Here is a 17,393-nt window from a genome sequence, read left to right as displayed (position 1 = left end):
GGCCCCGGGCTGAATCCCCAGCATGACTGAGGGCAAAACAGAAGTGAAACCGATGAAACTTCCCAAACTACTGTCACTGCTCACCAACACCTGGAGCGGAAGATGATACGCAGAACGCACCACCACAGACCTGTCTCTCCAGGTTTGAAAGATTTCGAAAGGACCCGATTCCTATTCTTGGGAAAACAGGAATCTCATAAGCTTTTCACGTTCAACAGTGTCTAGTACCATTGCTGTTTGTTCCCGCCTTGTGCCTCCATTTCTGTGACTCCCCCTACATTCCAAAGACATAAAGGAACAAAAAGAAAACAGCAAACAAGTTCCTCTGCGCTCTTCTAGTAGAAAGCTGATTCCTGTTCACAGAACGCAGAGGTGGAGTGGATATGGTGCTATTTCCAGTTGCAACTGGCATGGTTCTGAGCTGGTTTTCTCTTTAGAGAAAGAGTAATCAATATTCCTTACCTAAACTGTGGGGGAAGGAAGGTCAAGAGCAGAACACTTGAGGTTGCTTTGTGATTCCAGAAACTTCTGGGGGCCTGGTGTGAGAAGCTGGCTTCCCATGGTCACCCTACCACCTCGCGCTCATCCGTGCAGCGCTCCAGCTCAACTTCACCACGGCCACCTGAACTACAGATGTCCAGTTCAGACAAAACCCCTCAGAGCAGAGACATGGAAGTCACAAGGTCAGCCCAGAGAATCAGAAAGACATGGGATTGTTTTTAGTATTTTTAGAAGCACACAGAAGTCTTGTTTTATTAAAAAAAAAATAAATACATGACACACTTATTCATGATCCTGGGGCTTTGTGAGGTCGAGCGCCTGAGGGGTGTGTCAGAGCATAACCCCGTGCTCTGCGGCCCGCAGCAGCACATTCCAGTTGTCAGCAAGTCTGCAGGGCTCAGAAGCCGCACATCAGAGCTGGGTGAGGTGGGCCTGGGGAGTGGAGGCAGAAGTGGCATGCTGCCCGGGCCTCGGGCCCAGCGGCTCAGCCATCCTTGGCCTCTGCTGCACCCAGAGCGTGGCCCGCAGCTGTGGAGGGCCTGCGCTCTCCCATCGGGCACTCCTGGGGTGAAGAACTCGGGCTTTGGATTCTTGATGGCGCTATAGAAAGGGACAGTTTGGGAGCTGAGGTTTTCCCCATGTAACACGTAACACAGAAAACAGACATACAGTCTCCTTAGCAGACAGCCAGCGCTGGATGAACGAGTGCGTTTACGCGGTCCCTGCAGGCTGGAATGTATCGGTTTACAGCGGAGCACAATCTGCTGTGGTTTCTTTGGCTGTCTTCCAGCTGGCCCTGGAACCTTCTGATACCCACAGGCCGCTTCCTGAATTCTCCCTGACCTGTGGTCCTCACTCAAACCCCGTGGCCAAATGTGCTTCGGAGTAGAAGAGTCCTTCTGCTGAGATGGCATCCCCCAGGCCCACGGTTCGCACGGGGTCTTTGCACACCAGCACAGGTGTGAAGTGGAAGGTCACCCCGCCCCGGTGCCACTGCTCCACTGGTTTGCTGGGGTCCAACACCACTCTGGTGCCTACCTCCGAGTGCGACGTCATGAACTCCTGGGGGGCCCTCAGAGTCACCCGGCTGGTGTCTATGGCTTCGGTGGCGCAAGCCTGTGTCCCTGCCACACGAGCTCCTGCCGCCACGGCGGCAAGCTGGTTGGCCCAGTGTCCATCCACAGTGGCCAGGATGTGGTAGGCCAGCGTGTGGAAATGGACGCGCGTGAGGTCCGAGGCCCTGCTCTCACTCCGCCCGTGTTCTTTCAAGATCCAGAAGAGGATGTCGCTGACCATGCCCACGTCGGGGACGCCGTCCCAGGAAGAGATGTCAGCGTGAGGGCCCGACGCTGCCTGGCTCAGAAACAGCAGCTCCTGCTCATTCAGCCCCAGGGACGTCACAGCAGGAAAGACCTGCTGGCAGAAAGAGGGACACGTCTCTCTCTGGCAGCCACCTCCCAGCGCCGGTGCTAGCCCAGCTCCTCCTTTTGTCCTTGAGTCTGTTCCTATGGTCAGCGTCAGCTGTGACTAACCTTCCCACTGCCACGATCAAGAACACAACTGCCTGGACACTCTCAGCCCTGGGGCTGGCCTCTGATGCTGGCAGCCATGATGCTGGTCACATGGACAGAACCTGTGCACCATGCAGTCACAGTGGTTGTGGGTGTCTGACACCAAGCAGCAGCCTGGAGATGCCGGTGCTGAGGGGTGGCACTGGGTGAGAAAGTGGACAGGAGCCATTGAGTCCACTTCTTCCTTCCTTCTGTGGTGCTGGAGATGGAGCACAGGGCCTTTGCACAGGTCAGGTAAGTGTTCTAACACTAGAGCCACACCCTGTCCTTTTTTTTTTTTTTGGTTGTGGGGCTTGAACTTGGGGCCTGGGTGCTGTCCCTGAGCTCTTTTGCTCAAGGCTAGCACTCTAAGCCCTCTACCATTCTAAGCCACAGTTCCACTGAGGCTTTCTGTTGGTTAGTTGGAGGTAAGTCTCACGGACGTTCCTGTCCGGGCTGGCTTTGAACCATGATCCTTAGAGCTCAGCCTCCTGAGAATAGCTAGTATTACAGGTGTGAGCCACCAGCACCTGGCTCATGCCCTGTCCTTTTGCTTTTGAGTTCAGGTCTTGCTAACTTTGCCCAGACTGGCCTGAAACTCTGATCCTCCTGCCTTTGCCTGGGATTATAAGCGTGACCCACCAGGTCTGGCTGAGCCCATTTTCCCTTATGGGAGCTATCACCTTCTACCTCATTATCTTGTCTTTCTTACTAAGCACCTCCCGTTCAGAGCCAGTGGAGGATCGTGCAAGGCCGGGGCCTGTCCTAAGCTGTTCTTACTGCAGGGAAGTGGACTGCCTTCAGTTTACAGGCCAAGGTCCCAAAGACTTAAACAATCTCTCAAGGAAAATGACATAAAAATATTCCCTCATTCTCTCCCACTTTTTTTTGTCAGTTGTGGGGCCTGAACTCTGGGCCTGGGCGCTGTCCCTCAGCTCTGCAGTTCAAGGCTAGCGCTCTACCACTTGAGCCATAGCCGCCACTTCTGGCTTTTTCTGCTTATGTGTTGCTAAGGAATTGAACCCAAGGCCTCATGCATGAGAGGCAAGCACTCTACCACTGAGCCACCATCCTAGCACTCCCTCCCCCACTTTTTTAAAGCAAGAAATTATTCAACCTCAAAAAGAGAACTACACACGAAACACCGAGCATGAAGCCAATTGCAGATGGCCGGCTCTGCGGGCCAGCGAAGCATCCATGCAGGCCCTCACAGCAGCCCCTGGGGAGAGTGGGGTGGGCGGCTAGCCTTGTGCCTGTTGGGAGTTCACATACACTCTGAACTCTGTAGCCTACTCAGTTTTGACATAAAAGGGAGTGTGGGATGGTATTAAAGCACCAGAATCATACAAATGCCAATATTAAATCATACTCTGGGAGCAAGGATGAGGAAGTACTCATAAATCCACTGGTGGAAAGGAAACTGGTGTCAGCCATGGTGGACGACTTATGCACTCTTGGAGACAGAAGAAGAGCTACGTAGCCCAATGCATGTCCCTGCACGTTCCTGGCCAAAGACAGGCCGCGCCCGACCCAGGACCCTGCCTCCAGAGTGCGACAGCGTCCTGGGGAAGCACTTCTGGATAAAAAGGGACAGAAAGGACAGACTCCGCATCCGTCAAGTCCAGGCACTGTCACCAGCAAGGCTCTCCCATCTTCTCCAGTCTGAAGTTCAGAGCTAGTGAGTGGTTAGCCAGGGGGTCCCAGGCTCTTGCTGTGTCCTGCTCACTGGGTCCAGAGGAGATGAACCCCTAGAGGGCTCCTAGTGTGTGTGCGTGTGTGGGGACAATCGCACCCAAAAGTTCGCCCAGGGTCCCCCCCTTCTTTGTGCTTTTGTTTGAGCAGCACTTGCATTTGAACTCTTGTACTCTACCCACTTCAGTCACACGTGCAGCTCTTGTTTGTGCTGACGGTTTCTACAGTAGGGCCTTGCTTTTCACTTGGGTGCGTGCCTGGTCTCCTACCCACCTATTTCAGGCTTCCCATCATGGCTGGGGTGACAGGAGAGTGAGTCTCCTGCAGCTGTGGGTCAAGAAGAGCTCATGTGGAGCTGGAGGCGTGGCTCAAGCACAGAGCACCAGTTGGAGCAGCACAGAGCAGGGACACAGGCCGCACACCTTCTGAGCACATTTCTGCCTCTAGATTCAACTGTACTCTCCGTTTTCTGAGTTCTGCAGAATCTGTTCCTTTCTGCTTCCCTGATGCAGACAGGCCTCAATTACTTGGCCTGAGACCTGGTTCCACTACAAACCCATCTCCTGGCTCCCCTTGGCCCCAGGTCTGAGTGGCACTCAACCACGACTCAGCAAGCCAGAGGAGCCCGGTGTGGTCTGTCCATGGTTACCTGGTGCACGACGCTGCGCATGAGCTCCCTGTCCGTCATGCTGGCCAACTCTAGGTGAACAGGAACACCAGCAGGGATGTCAGAGAGAGAGTTCACAACCTGTGAAGAGAGGAAGACAGCACAGCGTGAAGGTGGCCAAGAGGAAAGCCAGGATTAGGTTTGGAGCAGCTTGGACACTAGCTACGGTAGTGTGGCGCGCCCCACTGCATTAATGGACAAGGCTACCTTTCCCAACAGAAAACCATGATCTACAGCAAGCCAGTGCATGGAATCAGAGGACACAGACTGCCAGGGGACCCACACAGAGCCGAGGGCACAGTGACACAGGACACAAGCTCCAGCCCACACCTGGCGTAGCACACAGAGGCTCAGTGGACTCCCTGCCCTGCCCAGCCGCTGCCAGGCTGTGTCCCAGAGGCCAGGGCCCAAGGCAAGGTGAGACAGCCTGAGCTGGAGGCTGAGAGGAGGGAGCCTGAGGAGAAGCGAGCTTTTACCTCCAGGAGTCTCTTCCTCTGCAGCTCCTCGCCACGTCCTGCCAGCATGTGCAGACCCGAGAGGACCACCAGGTCGGGCCGGAACTCCTCCAGGCTGGACACAAACACCTCCAGCGCATTCATGGCCCCGTTGGAGAGGTCGTGCGAGAAGATGAAGCGGCTGGCATGGGGAGCTTTAAACGGGCCCCATTCCTCCCCTGGAAAAGCCCCGTTGACACAGCGGGCAGAAAGGAAGAGGCATTCAGTCTCGGGCTGAGGGCTCCCCCTGGAGTCGTGGCTGGGCCTGTGCCTGACTAAGCCACTGGTCTCAACCCAGAGCCTGAACCCAAATCCGAGCAGGGAGCAATCAAGGTAAGGGCCTCATAGGCCCTTTGCAAGGTCACTGGCTCCCACTGGGTTCAGGAAAGTTCATTCTGCCACCCACTGAGCTCTCAGCTGGGATGCTGGCTGTGGGCCAGCCAGGCTGGATTTTCCACTGTGCTTGGAATCTAAGCACAGAATTCTCAAGGGTCAATCTGCCCGTACTTCTGCTGACCCTGGGGCACCTGACTCCAAGGGAGAGAAATGTCTTGCTCCAGCCACCTCTGTGTGAGATCTGGGAAATTGATGACTCCTCCCTGGACTCCGGGCCCGCCCAGGCAGACTCCACAGCCGCCTGCACCATCCCAGGGTGAGACACATGTTTTGGCACTAACTGCCCGTCCACTGGAGGTCTGAGGGTGGAGTTGGGGCCGTTTCTGTCACTGCACCACGCTGCACCGCACCCAGCAGACTGCAGTGACCACAACAAACACAGAATCAGCTCCAAGCCTCAGGAGCAGGAACATGTCCCACGGAAATTCCCACAGAGCAGGCCACACACCCGGGAGACATAGCCACGCAGCATTCCAGAGGCCAACTTCATCAGGAGTGACAAAGACAAACACAGGCTGCAGGGCAAGCAGGGAAGGGTATAGAGTGCGTGGTGTAGACATAGGACGGATGGAGCGGCCAGCGAGCGGCCGGGCTGGGCCTGTAGGAGCTGCTACTGCCCCTTCTCACAAAGCTCTTCTCATTCCTGTAAGCAAGGCCTCCTCTCTGCCTCCACTCTGCCTTCAGCCAGCAAAAGTGGCTTGTGACTGGCTCTCAGTTCAAGTGTGAAGATGGGCAAGGCCCTTTGGCAAGGACTGGAGACCCCAGAGGAGCCACTGCTGTCCATACACAACACCCAGGATGAATGGAGTCAGATCGGGAACCAGGAGCACGTCTGAGCTAGCCACACCACTCCAGTCACGAGGCTGCCCTGCTGGGTACACAGCTTGCAGGGCTCCATCCCCACGTGGTGTGCAGGGGGGAAGGGTCACACACGTGGGTGCCATTAGCTGTGAATGCCTGCTGCTGCAGGATTCACCTAAATGCCTAGCAGATTCTGGGGACACCCAGGAGAACTAGAATAACCAGCAATTCCCTGCCAGGGCTTGGGATGAGGTCTAACTCACCCGAGGCTAATTACTCCTGGGGCTGTAGTTCTCCTCTGATCTGGGTATAGCTCGCTACAGTCAGACCTGCTGTGTGTGTCCACTGGACAGCGGGGTGCTTGGCCCTCTAATGTTCAATCTCAGTCCCAAACAGAAGAAAAGAAGCAGCCAGAAACACTTGGAAACAAGCGCGTCCAGGTATTCAAGATTCTCATAGAAATTGGGCCTCTTGTCTTTAGGGGGATTAGAGAGTGTTAATCTGGACTTGTAAACCCCAAAACACTATGAAATGGGAAATCACGTGAGTGATGCTTCCAAGATGACCCCCAGAGGCCCAGCCTGGGTGATCTGCCCTTCTCTGTTCCTAGTCACAAAGAAGAACCTCATGAAAGTGTTTAACACTCTTACTTCTACTCAAGATGCCAGCTTCCCTGAGCCCGCCCCTCCCCACGGGCCAGAGCAATTCTAAGAACACCAAGAACTCTTCCACGCCGTCTCCTAACCACTTCACAGACCAGGGCGCCAGGCAGAGGCTCCCGCCGCCAACACCTAACCACTTCCCTTACCCGCTTGGTACTCCAAGATGAGGTGGAACTCATCCACTTCCTGCAGCGACTCGGGTGGGACAAATATGTTGTCATCAAGGAGTTCATGCAGCTTTGGGCCAACTGGGCCGCAGAGAAGAACCTAGACATGAGGGACACGGACGGAGTCAATGCGGCAGACCGGGCCTTTCCCTGGCGCCCCCCCACGCCCACCCCCGACAGGGTCTCAACAGTCACTGGCAAGGAACGTTCACGCCAAGAAAATACAGAAATCCGATCTAGTGTCAGTTTAGTTCTGGTTTGGAGGAACATGGCACAGAGGAGTTGGGCCATAATGTATCAGAAAGGAGAAGAGCCATGATCAAAGTCACAGCCACACCCAGGGAAGTGCAACAGCCATGCTGGCTGCCCTGGAGCCAATGTCTGTTCGCAGTTCACATGCCGAGGTCTGGATGTGCTGGCATCTGCAGACGGACTTTGAGGAGGTTAAAGAAGATGCTAATAGTGTAGTCCCAGTCAGAGAACTGGAGACCTCACAAGACATGGGTGTGTGCGTGCATGGGCCCATGGAGAGCAGTGACAGGCCATCACTTGCCACTTACTTCCTCTCTCTAATCGTTGGCTAGAATTTTACTTCCATAGTAAAGTCTCACAAAACGTCCAAACAAACTATGAAACGCTAGTCTCTGAACACCTGGACATGAAGCCAAGGCCAACTGCCTACAAAACATAAATAAGCCCAGGAAGACATGGAAGACCCAGAATCCTGAGGAGAGTTCCCACCTACATGAAATCGAAGTCAGTGCATCACCAGCAGCCTTGAAGGAAGCCCTTCAGGCACGGCTCAGACAACAGCACAGATGAGGACCTGGTTTGGAGGGGAGTGGAGGCCCTGGGTGCAAAGCCCGGTACCACCAAGCAATAAAGAAAGGCACCGGCTGGACATAGGAATCCAAATGAAGGAAGGGCATTAGAAAGGTTAATTCTGGTAGGTAAAAGATATACTTCCATTATTTTCCAACAGGGTCTCACTCATTTGCCTGGCCAGCCTGGACCCTGACCCTACTTACACTTCCAGTTTAGACGGGATGGCAGTCCTGTGCTACCTATCATGTCTAGCTTTTTTTTTGAGATGAAGTCAAGAACTTTCCAGGCCTCAGTTGGCCTGGAACCTCAATCTCAATCCTCCCAATCTCAGCCTCCTGAGTAGCTAGGATTACAGGCATGAGCCACCGCAGCTGGCTCTAAAGTTCTCACAGCACACAAGGAGCTCAACGATCACCTGAAAGCCAATTGTGATAAGTTAAAGATGCACACTGCATCCCCTGAAGTTGGAGAGTGCTCCGTTCATTCTATGAGTTCCCAGCTCACTCTGGGAGGCCAGTATTACCCTGACAGCAAAACCAGAAAGGCACATCAATAGCCCTCATGGAAACTGCTGTGAAAATTTTAAACAAGGTTTTAGTACACTGAATCCAATGATAAAGTAGAGTTTACCCAAGGATTGAGGTTGTTCTAACACAAAAAAACCAAAGTAATTACCAGGTCCACACCATCACTCACCAGGTAACACAGCCCACCATCGATCTACTAAATTACACACACGCACGCACGCACGCACGCACACACGCATGCACGCACCCCTATAGTGCTGGAAATCAGCCTAGGCCCTGCACATGCTGGGTAAAGGCTCTGCATTGATCTCCAGGCCCCCAAGCTTCCTGCAAAGGCAGCAATGACAACCTGCCATCAACTCTGTCCATCATCTTAGTGGGTGTGTGAAGTACTAAACACCACCGGGCCAGCACTGCCCACCTTGTATGAACACCCACACACAGCTTCCTTACTAGAGGCCCAAGGTTCAGCACATCACAGGGGAGCCAGAAATTTAGTCAAGGACACAACCCTCTCACTCCTAAGATCAGAGACGTCTGGTGAAAAGCGAGGTTGGCCTACCTGCAGATCTGTGTTGGCCGCAAACTTCTGTCCAATCAAAGCTGCATTTCCTCCCACGTAGTGCTGCAAGACAGTTCACGACCTGAGTCCCCCCACGCGACCACAGGACCCAAGCAAAATGCCAAAGTTTACAGTGAGGTCACCTTACAACAAAGGTCATGGGTGAGGTTAGGACCACCCGGAAACACAGAGTAATCATGCTAACCGTGTGAACAGGAGTTTCTTAACTATAGATCAAACTGGGCAGCCAGAACAGCCCAGAAAACACAGAAGGTAGGGCCAGGTCTTCCATTCTGCACTGGACTCCTTGAAATGAATCTATGAGTTTATCACCTCTCTTCAAAATGAAATTTTTCTTCCAGTGCTGGGGCTTGAACTCAGGGGACTGTGCATGCTGCAGAAATGCTCTACCACTGGGCTCCATCCTCGGCCCTAAGATGTAACGTGCCCAGACTGGCCTCCAGCTAGTGACCGTGCCTCCAAGGCCCACAGCCTCACCCCTGGAGACCTGTATGCCTAATTCTCAAATGAGGCTTGCCGGCCCCACCCTCCTGTCCCCTCTCCACCCTTGACCTGGACAAAGCCTCATGTGTCTCCATTCACAAAGCCGGTCTGACATCGGCCTGGTCCACAACTTTATGATGAAACGTGTTGCCGAGGGCAAAGATTTTCCTTGGAGTCAGCTCTAAAGGTCCTGGCACCCCATGCGGATTTCCACCCCGACCCTCTTTTCAGCTGTGGGGAAGGTGAGCAGTTCTACGCTAGCCCCTGGCCTGCTGCACACAAGAGCTGTGCAGAAAGGCTGTTTCAGGCAGACAGTTAAGCCTAACGGGCAGGTGGCCCCAGGTAGCTACATCCCTAGTACCTGGCCCTGCAGAGGCAGGGACTGAGGAAGTAAGGGAGGTGCTAGGCCTCGCTCCTGTCCTGTCCCATAGTTTGGGGCCAAACCTCTTGATTCAGGTGGGACAGGAATGGATCTTTACAGGTAGATGTGTAGTTGTCTCTGATGGTTAGGTTCAAACTGGGCCTATTAACTAACAGATCATGTAACTATGATGGCTAGGGCAATTTACTAAAAACAGTGATCAGATTTTTCATAGAATGGTGATCAGCCGGTTTATCAAGCAACCTTTAGTACAGTTTAAGGAAGTTTGAAAAAGGCACTGAAGTGAGGCATTAGATGGTAATACATTTGAGTTTTTAATAATGAAGTAAAAGGTGGGGTGTAGACTAACGGGGGTTTTCTGGAAAGTGGACTGGAGGCTGGAAGAACCATACCATCCAGGCTGCGGTTTTTTTTTGGTCAGTTGTGGGGCCTGAACTCTGGGCCTGGGTGCTGTCCCTGAGCTCCTCAGCTCAAGGCTAGTGCTCTACCACTTGAGCCACAGCATCACTTCCTGCTTTTTCTTTTTTCTGCATATGTGGTGCTGAGGAATCCCAGGGCTTCATGCATGCAAGGCAAGCACTCTACCACTGAGCTACCTTCCCAGTTCCAGGCTGCGTTCTTAACAGGGAATAACAGGGAAAGGAAGAGGTAGGGGTAGGAGAGGAACAGGAGGGGGATAGGACTCCCCCGTAACACTGTAGGTCTGGGAAGGGTTTGGCGTCACAGGTGGGTGGGGCCGCAGAGGGGTGCGGGGCACTCTCCCTGCCACACAGGACCACCCATGGGAATGCCAGCATTCTGGTACTGGATGCTACTATGGGCAGGCCCCACCACTCCCCGCACAGGAGGCTACGGCTAGTTCTCTGTGGCTATGGCCAGCTTCCACTCAGGGTGGACTCAAGATTACAGCAGCCACACTGAGATGACTACAATTTTTTTTTTTTTAAGCTGGTCGGGAGCACACGCTTCCTCCGTGGGGTTTGGGTAACACGAACAGGAGACCCAGAAGGGAGGGGAGAGGAATGGGAGCGGGATCACAATACAGATTCCGTGTGTCTTGTCTGCCTGGGGCATAAGAGTCCTACCCCAGGACACACCACAGCACTGTGACCCACCTGGGCTCCCGGGGACTCGGACGCAGCCTGGGCGATGGTGTGGAAGGCTTCCTGGTCACTGAAGAAGCGCTCGGCTGCCGCGCCCTGTGCCATGAAGTGGGCAAAGGCCTCTTCCAGATCCTTCCTGGAGTGCAGCACGGCATGATCTCTCCCTTTCCCGGGACGTAGGCCGAGCGCCTGCAGGAGCTTCACTCCCGAGAGCACCACATCCACACACGCATTGACCCTGAAGGAGACACGTGTGAGGCGCTGCACCCGGACACACTCAGTGAGCCAGAACACAGGGCCTTTTCTAGACTTTGGCAGACCTGCTGGGCTGCTGAAGCTGGTAATCCCAGCAGGAGGCACCAGGACTTCAGAGGCCAGCCTGGCTAAACGGTGTGATCCTGTCTCAAGAAACAAACATTGCACTAGTTATAAAGAGAGAAGACAGGTGCTTAGCAAGACAGAACACCACCGCCACAGGAAGCAAGGTGCAGCGTTCTTGAAGAAGTGGTGGCAGAGCCAGAGTCAGGTTTCAGTCATTTCTCTGAGTCTGCATTTCATTGGTAAGCCTCACAGAGCCCTTGTGAAGATGAACTACATCCATGAGTGCTTATTGAATGGTGCTTGGTGCAGAGTTTAAAAAAAAAAAAAACAAAAAAAAAGATAAGTTTTGGTCAAAAGCTAATGAGACACCTTCCCTCTGGAGATAAAAGGCATTAAATATGTAAACACCAAATACTCCCGGCTGGAGCCAGCATCTGCCAGCGGGGGCGGCTTAGACACCCCCCCGCCCCCCAAACACACAGCCTCTTAACAGCTCACCATCGCCTGGCAGTGCTCCCGGGCTGGCCCATGGGTATGGCGGGCAGCAAGCAGGCACGTTGCACAGTTACACATATGGGAGCTGGCTTCTTTCTGTGAGGTGTGTTTCTCTGCTACAGGCAAGCATGGTCATAGAAACAAACAGGCCAAGGCAAGAGAACCGAAAATAAACCCACACAGCTACTGCTGGCTGAGTCTCAACACAGGAGCGGAAAACATGGCCTTCTTAACGCGGTGGTGGGAAAGCTAGACAGCCACGTGTGGAGGACTGAAACTGGACCCTGATCTCTCAGGCTGCGCAAAACCAACTCCAAATAGATCCAAGACCTTAACGCTGGAACTGGAACCACTAAGGAAAGCACTTCCGGGTCATGGCAGAGGCCATGACTTTCCAAACAGGACTCTGGCCGCCCAGAAAATGGATCCATAGGATTGCATCAAATCACAAAATGTCCTCACTGAAAGGGAGGGTGAAGAGGCAGCACACAAAATGGGAGAAAATCTGCCGGCCACTCACGTGACAGGTGATGAATATTCAGAATACACGAGGAATCAAAAAATACAGCACCAAGAGCAAGCCACCCAATCAAACAATGGGCAAATGAACTGAACATCACAAGAAATCCATTTAAAAAGTGTTCAACACCTTTAGTCCCCAGGGAAATATAAATCAAAACTACACTAAGATTCCATCTCACACCAGTCAGCATGGCCATCATGCAGAAAACAAGCAACAGGGAAGAGGGGGAGTAAAGATTATGGTCAAAGCAGCTTAACAATGGCACCTGTTGGAAATGAAATTGTTTTGTTTTTTTTTTTGGGTCCGGTCGTGGGGCCTGAACTCTGGGCCTGGGCACTGTCCCTCAGCTCTTCAGCTCAAGGCTAGCGCTCTACCACTTGAGCCACAGCGCCACTTCCGGCTTTTTTCTTTTTGCTTATGTGGTGCTAAGGAATCGAACCCAGGGCCTCAGGCATGCAAGGCAAGCGCTCTACCACTGAGCCACCTTCCCAGCCCATGAAATTGTTTTAACAAGGTGAGTGGAACAGAAGGAGAAACACAGGGAGTCAGGTTCATTAGAACACATTGTATACACATGTGGAAATGTCGCAATGAAATTCTCCTGGTACAATTAATGTATGCTAACAGAAAAAACACACATGTATATACATATACACATTTTTTTTGTTGTTGATCATGGGGCTTGAACTCAGGGCTTGAGCACTGTCCCTGAATTCTTTTTTTTTTTTTTTTTGGGTCCGGTCATGGGCCTGAACGCTGTCCCTCTCAGCTCTTCAGCTCAAGGCTAGCGCTCTACCACTTGAGCCATAGCGCCACTTCTGGCTTTTTTTCTGGTTATGTGGTGCTGAGGAATCGAACCCAGGGCCTCATGCATGCAAGGCAAGCGCTCTACCACTGAGCCACCTTCCCAGCCCGTCCCTGAATTCTTCTGCTCAAGGCTAGTGCTCTCCCACTTTGAGCCACAGCGCCAAGTCTGGTTTTCCGGTGGTGAATTGAAGATAAAGAGTCTCACAGACATTATTGCCCAGCTGTCTTTGAACCAGGCTAGTCAGATATCAGCCTCCCGAATAGCTAGGATTACAGGTGTGAGCCACTGTTGCCTGGCTAATGATACATTTTTAAAGACTAACTTATAAAGAAACCTAGGCTATCTCAAACTACCCATAAGAAAAACAATACAACACAGAACAGGCCAGGCTGGGTGCTGTGTTGTTTTGAGGCAGGGTCTGGGTGCTGGTAGCTGACACCAAAAAGTAACAGAATCCTAGCTACTCAGGAGGCTCAGATCTGAGAATTGCGGTTTGGAGCCAGCTTGGGGGGTAGGAACCAATCCATGAGACTCCAACGAGTCAGCAAAAAGCCTGAAGTGGAGCTGTGGCTCAAATGTAAGAGCACCAGCCTTGATAGAAGGCGGCAAGCAAGAATTCGAGGTCCTGAATTTAAGTCCCAGTACTAGCACAGCAGTTTTGTTGAGTAACTTTTGCAACGATTTTATGAATTAAAATCACGGCAACCACTGCATGTCAGATCCTATGTTAAGGTCATGCTACATCATCCTGTGTGGAGTGTCTCCTCGAGTTCCCAGAGACAAGCAGTGTGTCACCTGAGTGGCGGGGGGGAGGGGGGGGGCGACTCTGTCTTGACATGAAGGTACCATTTCAAACTGAAGTTAAGAACTGCGTGAAAGTGCACTGTTGGAAAGAAAGAGTGCAAGGACCAGCAGAAAGGCACTAGAAGTGGAGCCATGGGGAGGGGCGAGGCCATTCCTTCCTCCCCAGGTCCTAGCTCCTATTAGAGCTTGCCCAAACTCCTCCTAGCTTGTACTCTTTTGTGTGCCTGATTCAGGAGTAGTAGCTCACAAGCCCTGCAAAGAGATGAAAATGGGCTGGGGCTGTGGTGCCTGGTCACTGCCCCACTGGCTAGGCAGGGGTTTTAGATTGGGCACCAAGGCAAAGTGTTGACCTCGGCACTGAGCTGAAGCCACGGCTGCAAGGGGTCGAATTCAAACTTAGACTTTGAGACAAAATCCCACTGGGAGGCACAGCAGCACAGCCGCGGACGGACCCTGTCCTTGAAGTGGCCAGAATACTGATCCAGCTGGACGATCCGTGCGGCTGACAGCAAGCCAGGTCGGGAGAGGGCTCCCTCCTAGGGGAGAGAAGGCTGGGCCAGGACTTCATCCTCCTGCCCAGCAGCTGACCCGACACCCCACAAGAACGTGCCTGACTTCCCCACAAGCTCTCCCCTTTTCTAAACCTCTCCCAATGCACTGACACCAGAGAGGAAACATGAAAGGAGGCGCACTGCACCTCCACATCGTAATGGCTGTGAGATCCTGGGGAAATCAGCGTTCATCCTCCATGATGAAATGGTGACTGTCTGCCTCCGCAAGGCTGGTGGAAGATTCTTGATGCTAAAACTCGTCTCCCGGCTGCTTTTCCTTACCACGTTCAACCTATTATCCAAGTATCTCCTAAACTGGTCCTGTAACTGGATATGCGAGGCACACAGCTGTAATCCTGGTCAGGAGGCTGAGATCAGAAGGATTACAGCTCAGAGCAGCTCAGGCAGAGCAGTCCGTAAGACTCCATCTCCAATTAACCAGCAAAGAGCTGGGCTAAAGGCATGGCTCAAGAGGTAGAGTGCCAGCCTTGAGCAAGTAAGTGAGCAACCAAGCCAGCCCAGTGAGCATGAGGCCCTGAGTTCAAGCTTCAGCCGGCTTTGTGCTCTTGCCCTGTAACACTAGTGCCAAGCAACAGTTCAGGCTTCTCTTGCCCTTCACTCAAACCCTGCAATGGCTTCTCACTGGTGGTAAGTCCTCAGGACCCATACTAGATTGTTTTTGTGGGTGGGACAGAGATGTAGAGATCCCGAGAAGTAATGTGCCTGCTGTGCAGCCCCATCTTTAGGCTAATGAGAAGCATTACTAATGGATTTGTGTTGCCAGAATGGACAATGAGCCGAGGAAAGTCTTCTCAAAATCCACCCTTCACCTTCCCAACCAAGACCTAGCACCACTTCCTGTTACCAGCCCTCTGTGGCTTCGTCTCAGCCGCTGCCAGGCTCACAGGCCACACCCTTCCCTCCTCAGTACCACACAAGGCTCTTTCTCACATCTGGCCTTTGCTTCTCCGGGGTCTGAAGCACAAGTCGCTGTATACAACATACTCTGCACGAAAAGACGGTGGTGACATGTCCCACCTCGCAGACCAGCACTCGTCCCTGCCCTCCAAGCCAGGTGGCAGAACTCACCCTACAAACTTCTGAGGTCAAGTCATAAGCGACTCGAAGCCTTCAGCCTGGTCCTCTTGGGACACTTCCTTTCCTAAGCCAGGCTTCGCGCCCCAGGGGAGTGGCAAATCCTAGGAGAGGGTTGAGCTACAATCACTCCAAAGACAAATTCAGTCACAACCCCCAGGAGACTACAACCGCACAAGACTCCACCCAAGAACCTCCCAGCTGGGCACCATCAACCCTCAGAGGAATGAAACATTAGAAAACAGCTGCGGTTTTGTTAGTTTTTTTTTTTTTGGGGGGGGGCGATTTATGGCACAGTATTATAAGGAACACTGCTACCTCAGAGCCCTGAGACATCAGGACCACCCTGCTCTTCCCACTCTGTTCAATAAAACACCTGGCTGGCTATTATGCACATTGCTCTTCCCATCCCATTCCAAATCCAGCCCCTAATGTGGCTGAATTTGGACTCAGGGCCTCTAAGGAAGAAACTAAGGTTAAATAAAGCCACAAAAATGGGCTTCTAATCCACAGACTGGCGTCCACATAAGGAAAAGCACCAAGGGGGCACACACAGAGTAAAGGCCACAATGGACACACCGAGAGGCTGGCCAGCTGCAGGCTAGAGCAAAAGGCCTCACTCCAAACCAGCACCTTGGTCCTGGTCCATCTATCAACCTGCTGTCATTTAAGCTATCAGTCTAGGGTGTTCTAGCCATCCAAGCAGGTTAATTACAACCATGTACATCTGCTTCCCACAGGCTAACTCCACCTGGGCACTCAGATCCCAGCACAGGTGTGATAGCGAACACTTAAGCTGTTTATAGAGAAGAGAAAGAGCCTGAAGTTGAAGTTGGTAAACAAACATGTCCTACACAGCAATAAGTAAATGTGCTAATTAAAAGAAAAAAAGGACTAACTCTAAGTGCCTTCAAAAGACCACTCCATGCTAAAGAGCATTACACAGATTTCACTTAATCTTTCATTTATGCTTACCCCTCCAGGCCCAAGCCCTCCCCAGCAGTATGGGAACTTGACAAAAGCCTTTTTTTTTTCTCTTCACTATGGTGCCTTTGAGGTGATGACATAAACAAACAGGCACTAAAGTTCCTGTAAAAGTCACCTTCCTGTGGGGAGCCCAGAGAAAGGAGCCGGGGCGATCTGGAAAACCCTTGAGTCATGAATGCCATGTCACTCGAGTCGGACCGGGGGGGGGGGGGAGAAGCAAAGGGTTTCCAGAGGCTGGTGAAAAGCCGGGCGCCGGTGGTCAGGCCTGCCATCCCAGCTCCTCGGGAGGCCCGGGGCCGCAGCCAGTCCGGGGAGGACTCTCTAATTTCCCAAACAGCCAGAAGCTGAGCTGTGGCTCCAGTGGTAGGGCGCTAGCCTTCGGCAAAAGCAGCTCAGTTCAAGCCCCAGGACTGTGGGAAGGGGGCAGCGTGAAAGAGCGCCGAGAATGAAGACAGAAAAGGCGTGGAGTTTGCAGCTCCCCAGAGTGCGGTGGCAGCGCAGAGCCCCACACGGAGCCCCCGGAGCGAAGGGAAGGGACGGGGGGAAGCTCGTCAGAGCTCAGCCGCGGAAGTTCGGCCGCCAGGGGAAGATCTCCCGAGGCCGGGCCGGGCCTGGCCGCCGGGGACCCCGCGCACTCACCCCACGGCCACGCGGCGCCAGCGCCGGGCGGGCTGCACGATGAGCGTGTCCCAGGCGGCCGCCAGGCGGCTTTCCGGGGACGGGGGTCCCGGGGGCGCGGGCCCCAGCCGCAGCGAGGTCCAGAGCGTGCGCAGCGCCGAGCCCGGCAGCTCGGGCTCCAGCAGGAGCACGCAGCCCAGCGCCAGCGCCAGGGCGCCAGCGCACGCCGAGCCGCGCCACAGCGCCATGGCCCGAGCGCACGGAGAGCGCGTCCGCCTCCCGCCCGCTCGGCCCGCGCCGCTTCCGGGCTCGGCGCGCGCAGGCGTCGCGGCGTGCTCGCGTCATAGCGCCGCGCCCT

The 17,393-nt window shown here is 53.5% G+C and overlaps 1 protein-coding gene across 3 annotated transcripts; it reads right to left on the bottom strand.

Annotated features, from left to right (window-relative positions):
• Positions 1–722: 722 nt before the first annotated feature.
• Adpgk (ADP dependent glucokinase) lies at positions 723–17,304 on the bottom strand. 3 transcript variants are annotated; one of them, XM_042697434.1, is made up of 7 exons: positions 17,057–17,304; positions 10,846–11,071; positions 8,845–8,907; positions 6,910–7,030; positions 4,887–5,083; positions 4,393–4,491; positions 723–1,917 (listed from the first exon to the last, which is right to left on the bottom strand). In XM_042697434.1, exons 1-7 carry the CDS (start codon positions 17,281–17,283, stop codon positions 1,354–1,356), a joined length of 1,497 nt encoding a protein of 498 aa, XP_042553368.1. In that variant the 5' UTR covers positions 17,284–17,304; the 3' UTR covers positions 723–1,353. The 3 variants fall into 3 exon arrangements, with proteins under 3 accessions (XP_042553368.1, XP_042553369.1, XP_042553371.1); XM_042697435.1 differs by having other exon boundaries at positions 723–1,914; XM_042697437.1 differs by lacking the exon at positions 17,057–17,304 and adding an exon at positions 11,653–11,676.
• Between the last annotated feature and the right edge of the window lie 89 nt (positions 17,305–17,393).

Source organism: Dipodomys spectabilis, unplaced genomic scaffold (assembly GCF_019054845.1).
Source record: "Dipodomys spectabilis isolate Male_0828 unplaced genomic scaffold, ASM1905484v1 ptg000219l, whole genome shotgun sequence".
Lineage (NCBI taxonomy): Eukaryota > Metazoa > Chordata > Mammalia > Rodentia > Heteromyidae > Dipodomys > Dipodomys spectabilis.
This window is presented reverse-complemented; position numbering and strand designations above follow the sequence as displayed.

Coding starts and splice junctions, on each gene's coding strand:
- Adpgk (XM_042697434.1), bottom strand. CDS start 17,283: ATGGCGCTGTGGCGCGGCTCGGCGTGCGCTGGCGCCCTGGCGCTGGCG. Junction 7,031..8,844: donor CGGCCAACACAGATCTGCAG/GTAGGCCAACCT, acceptor CCTCATGTCTAG/GTTCTTCTCTGCGGCCCAGT. Junction 4,492..4,886: donor AGAGGAAGAGACTCCTGGAG/GTAAAAGCTCGC, acceptor CTCTCTTCACAG/GTTGTGAACTCTCTCTCTGA.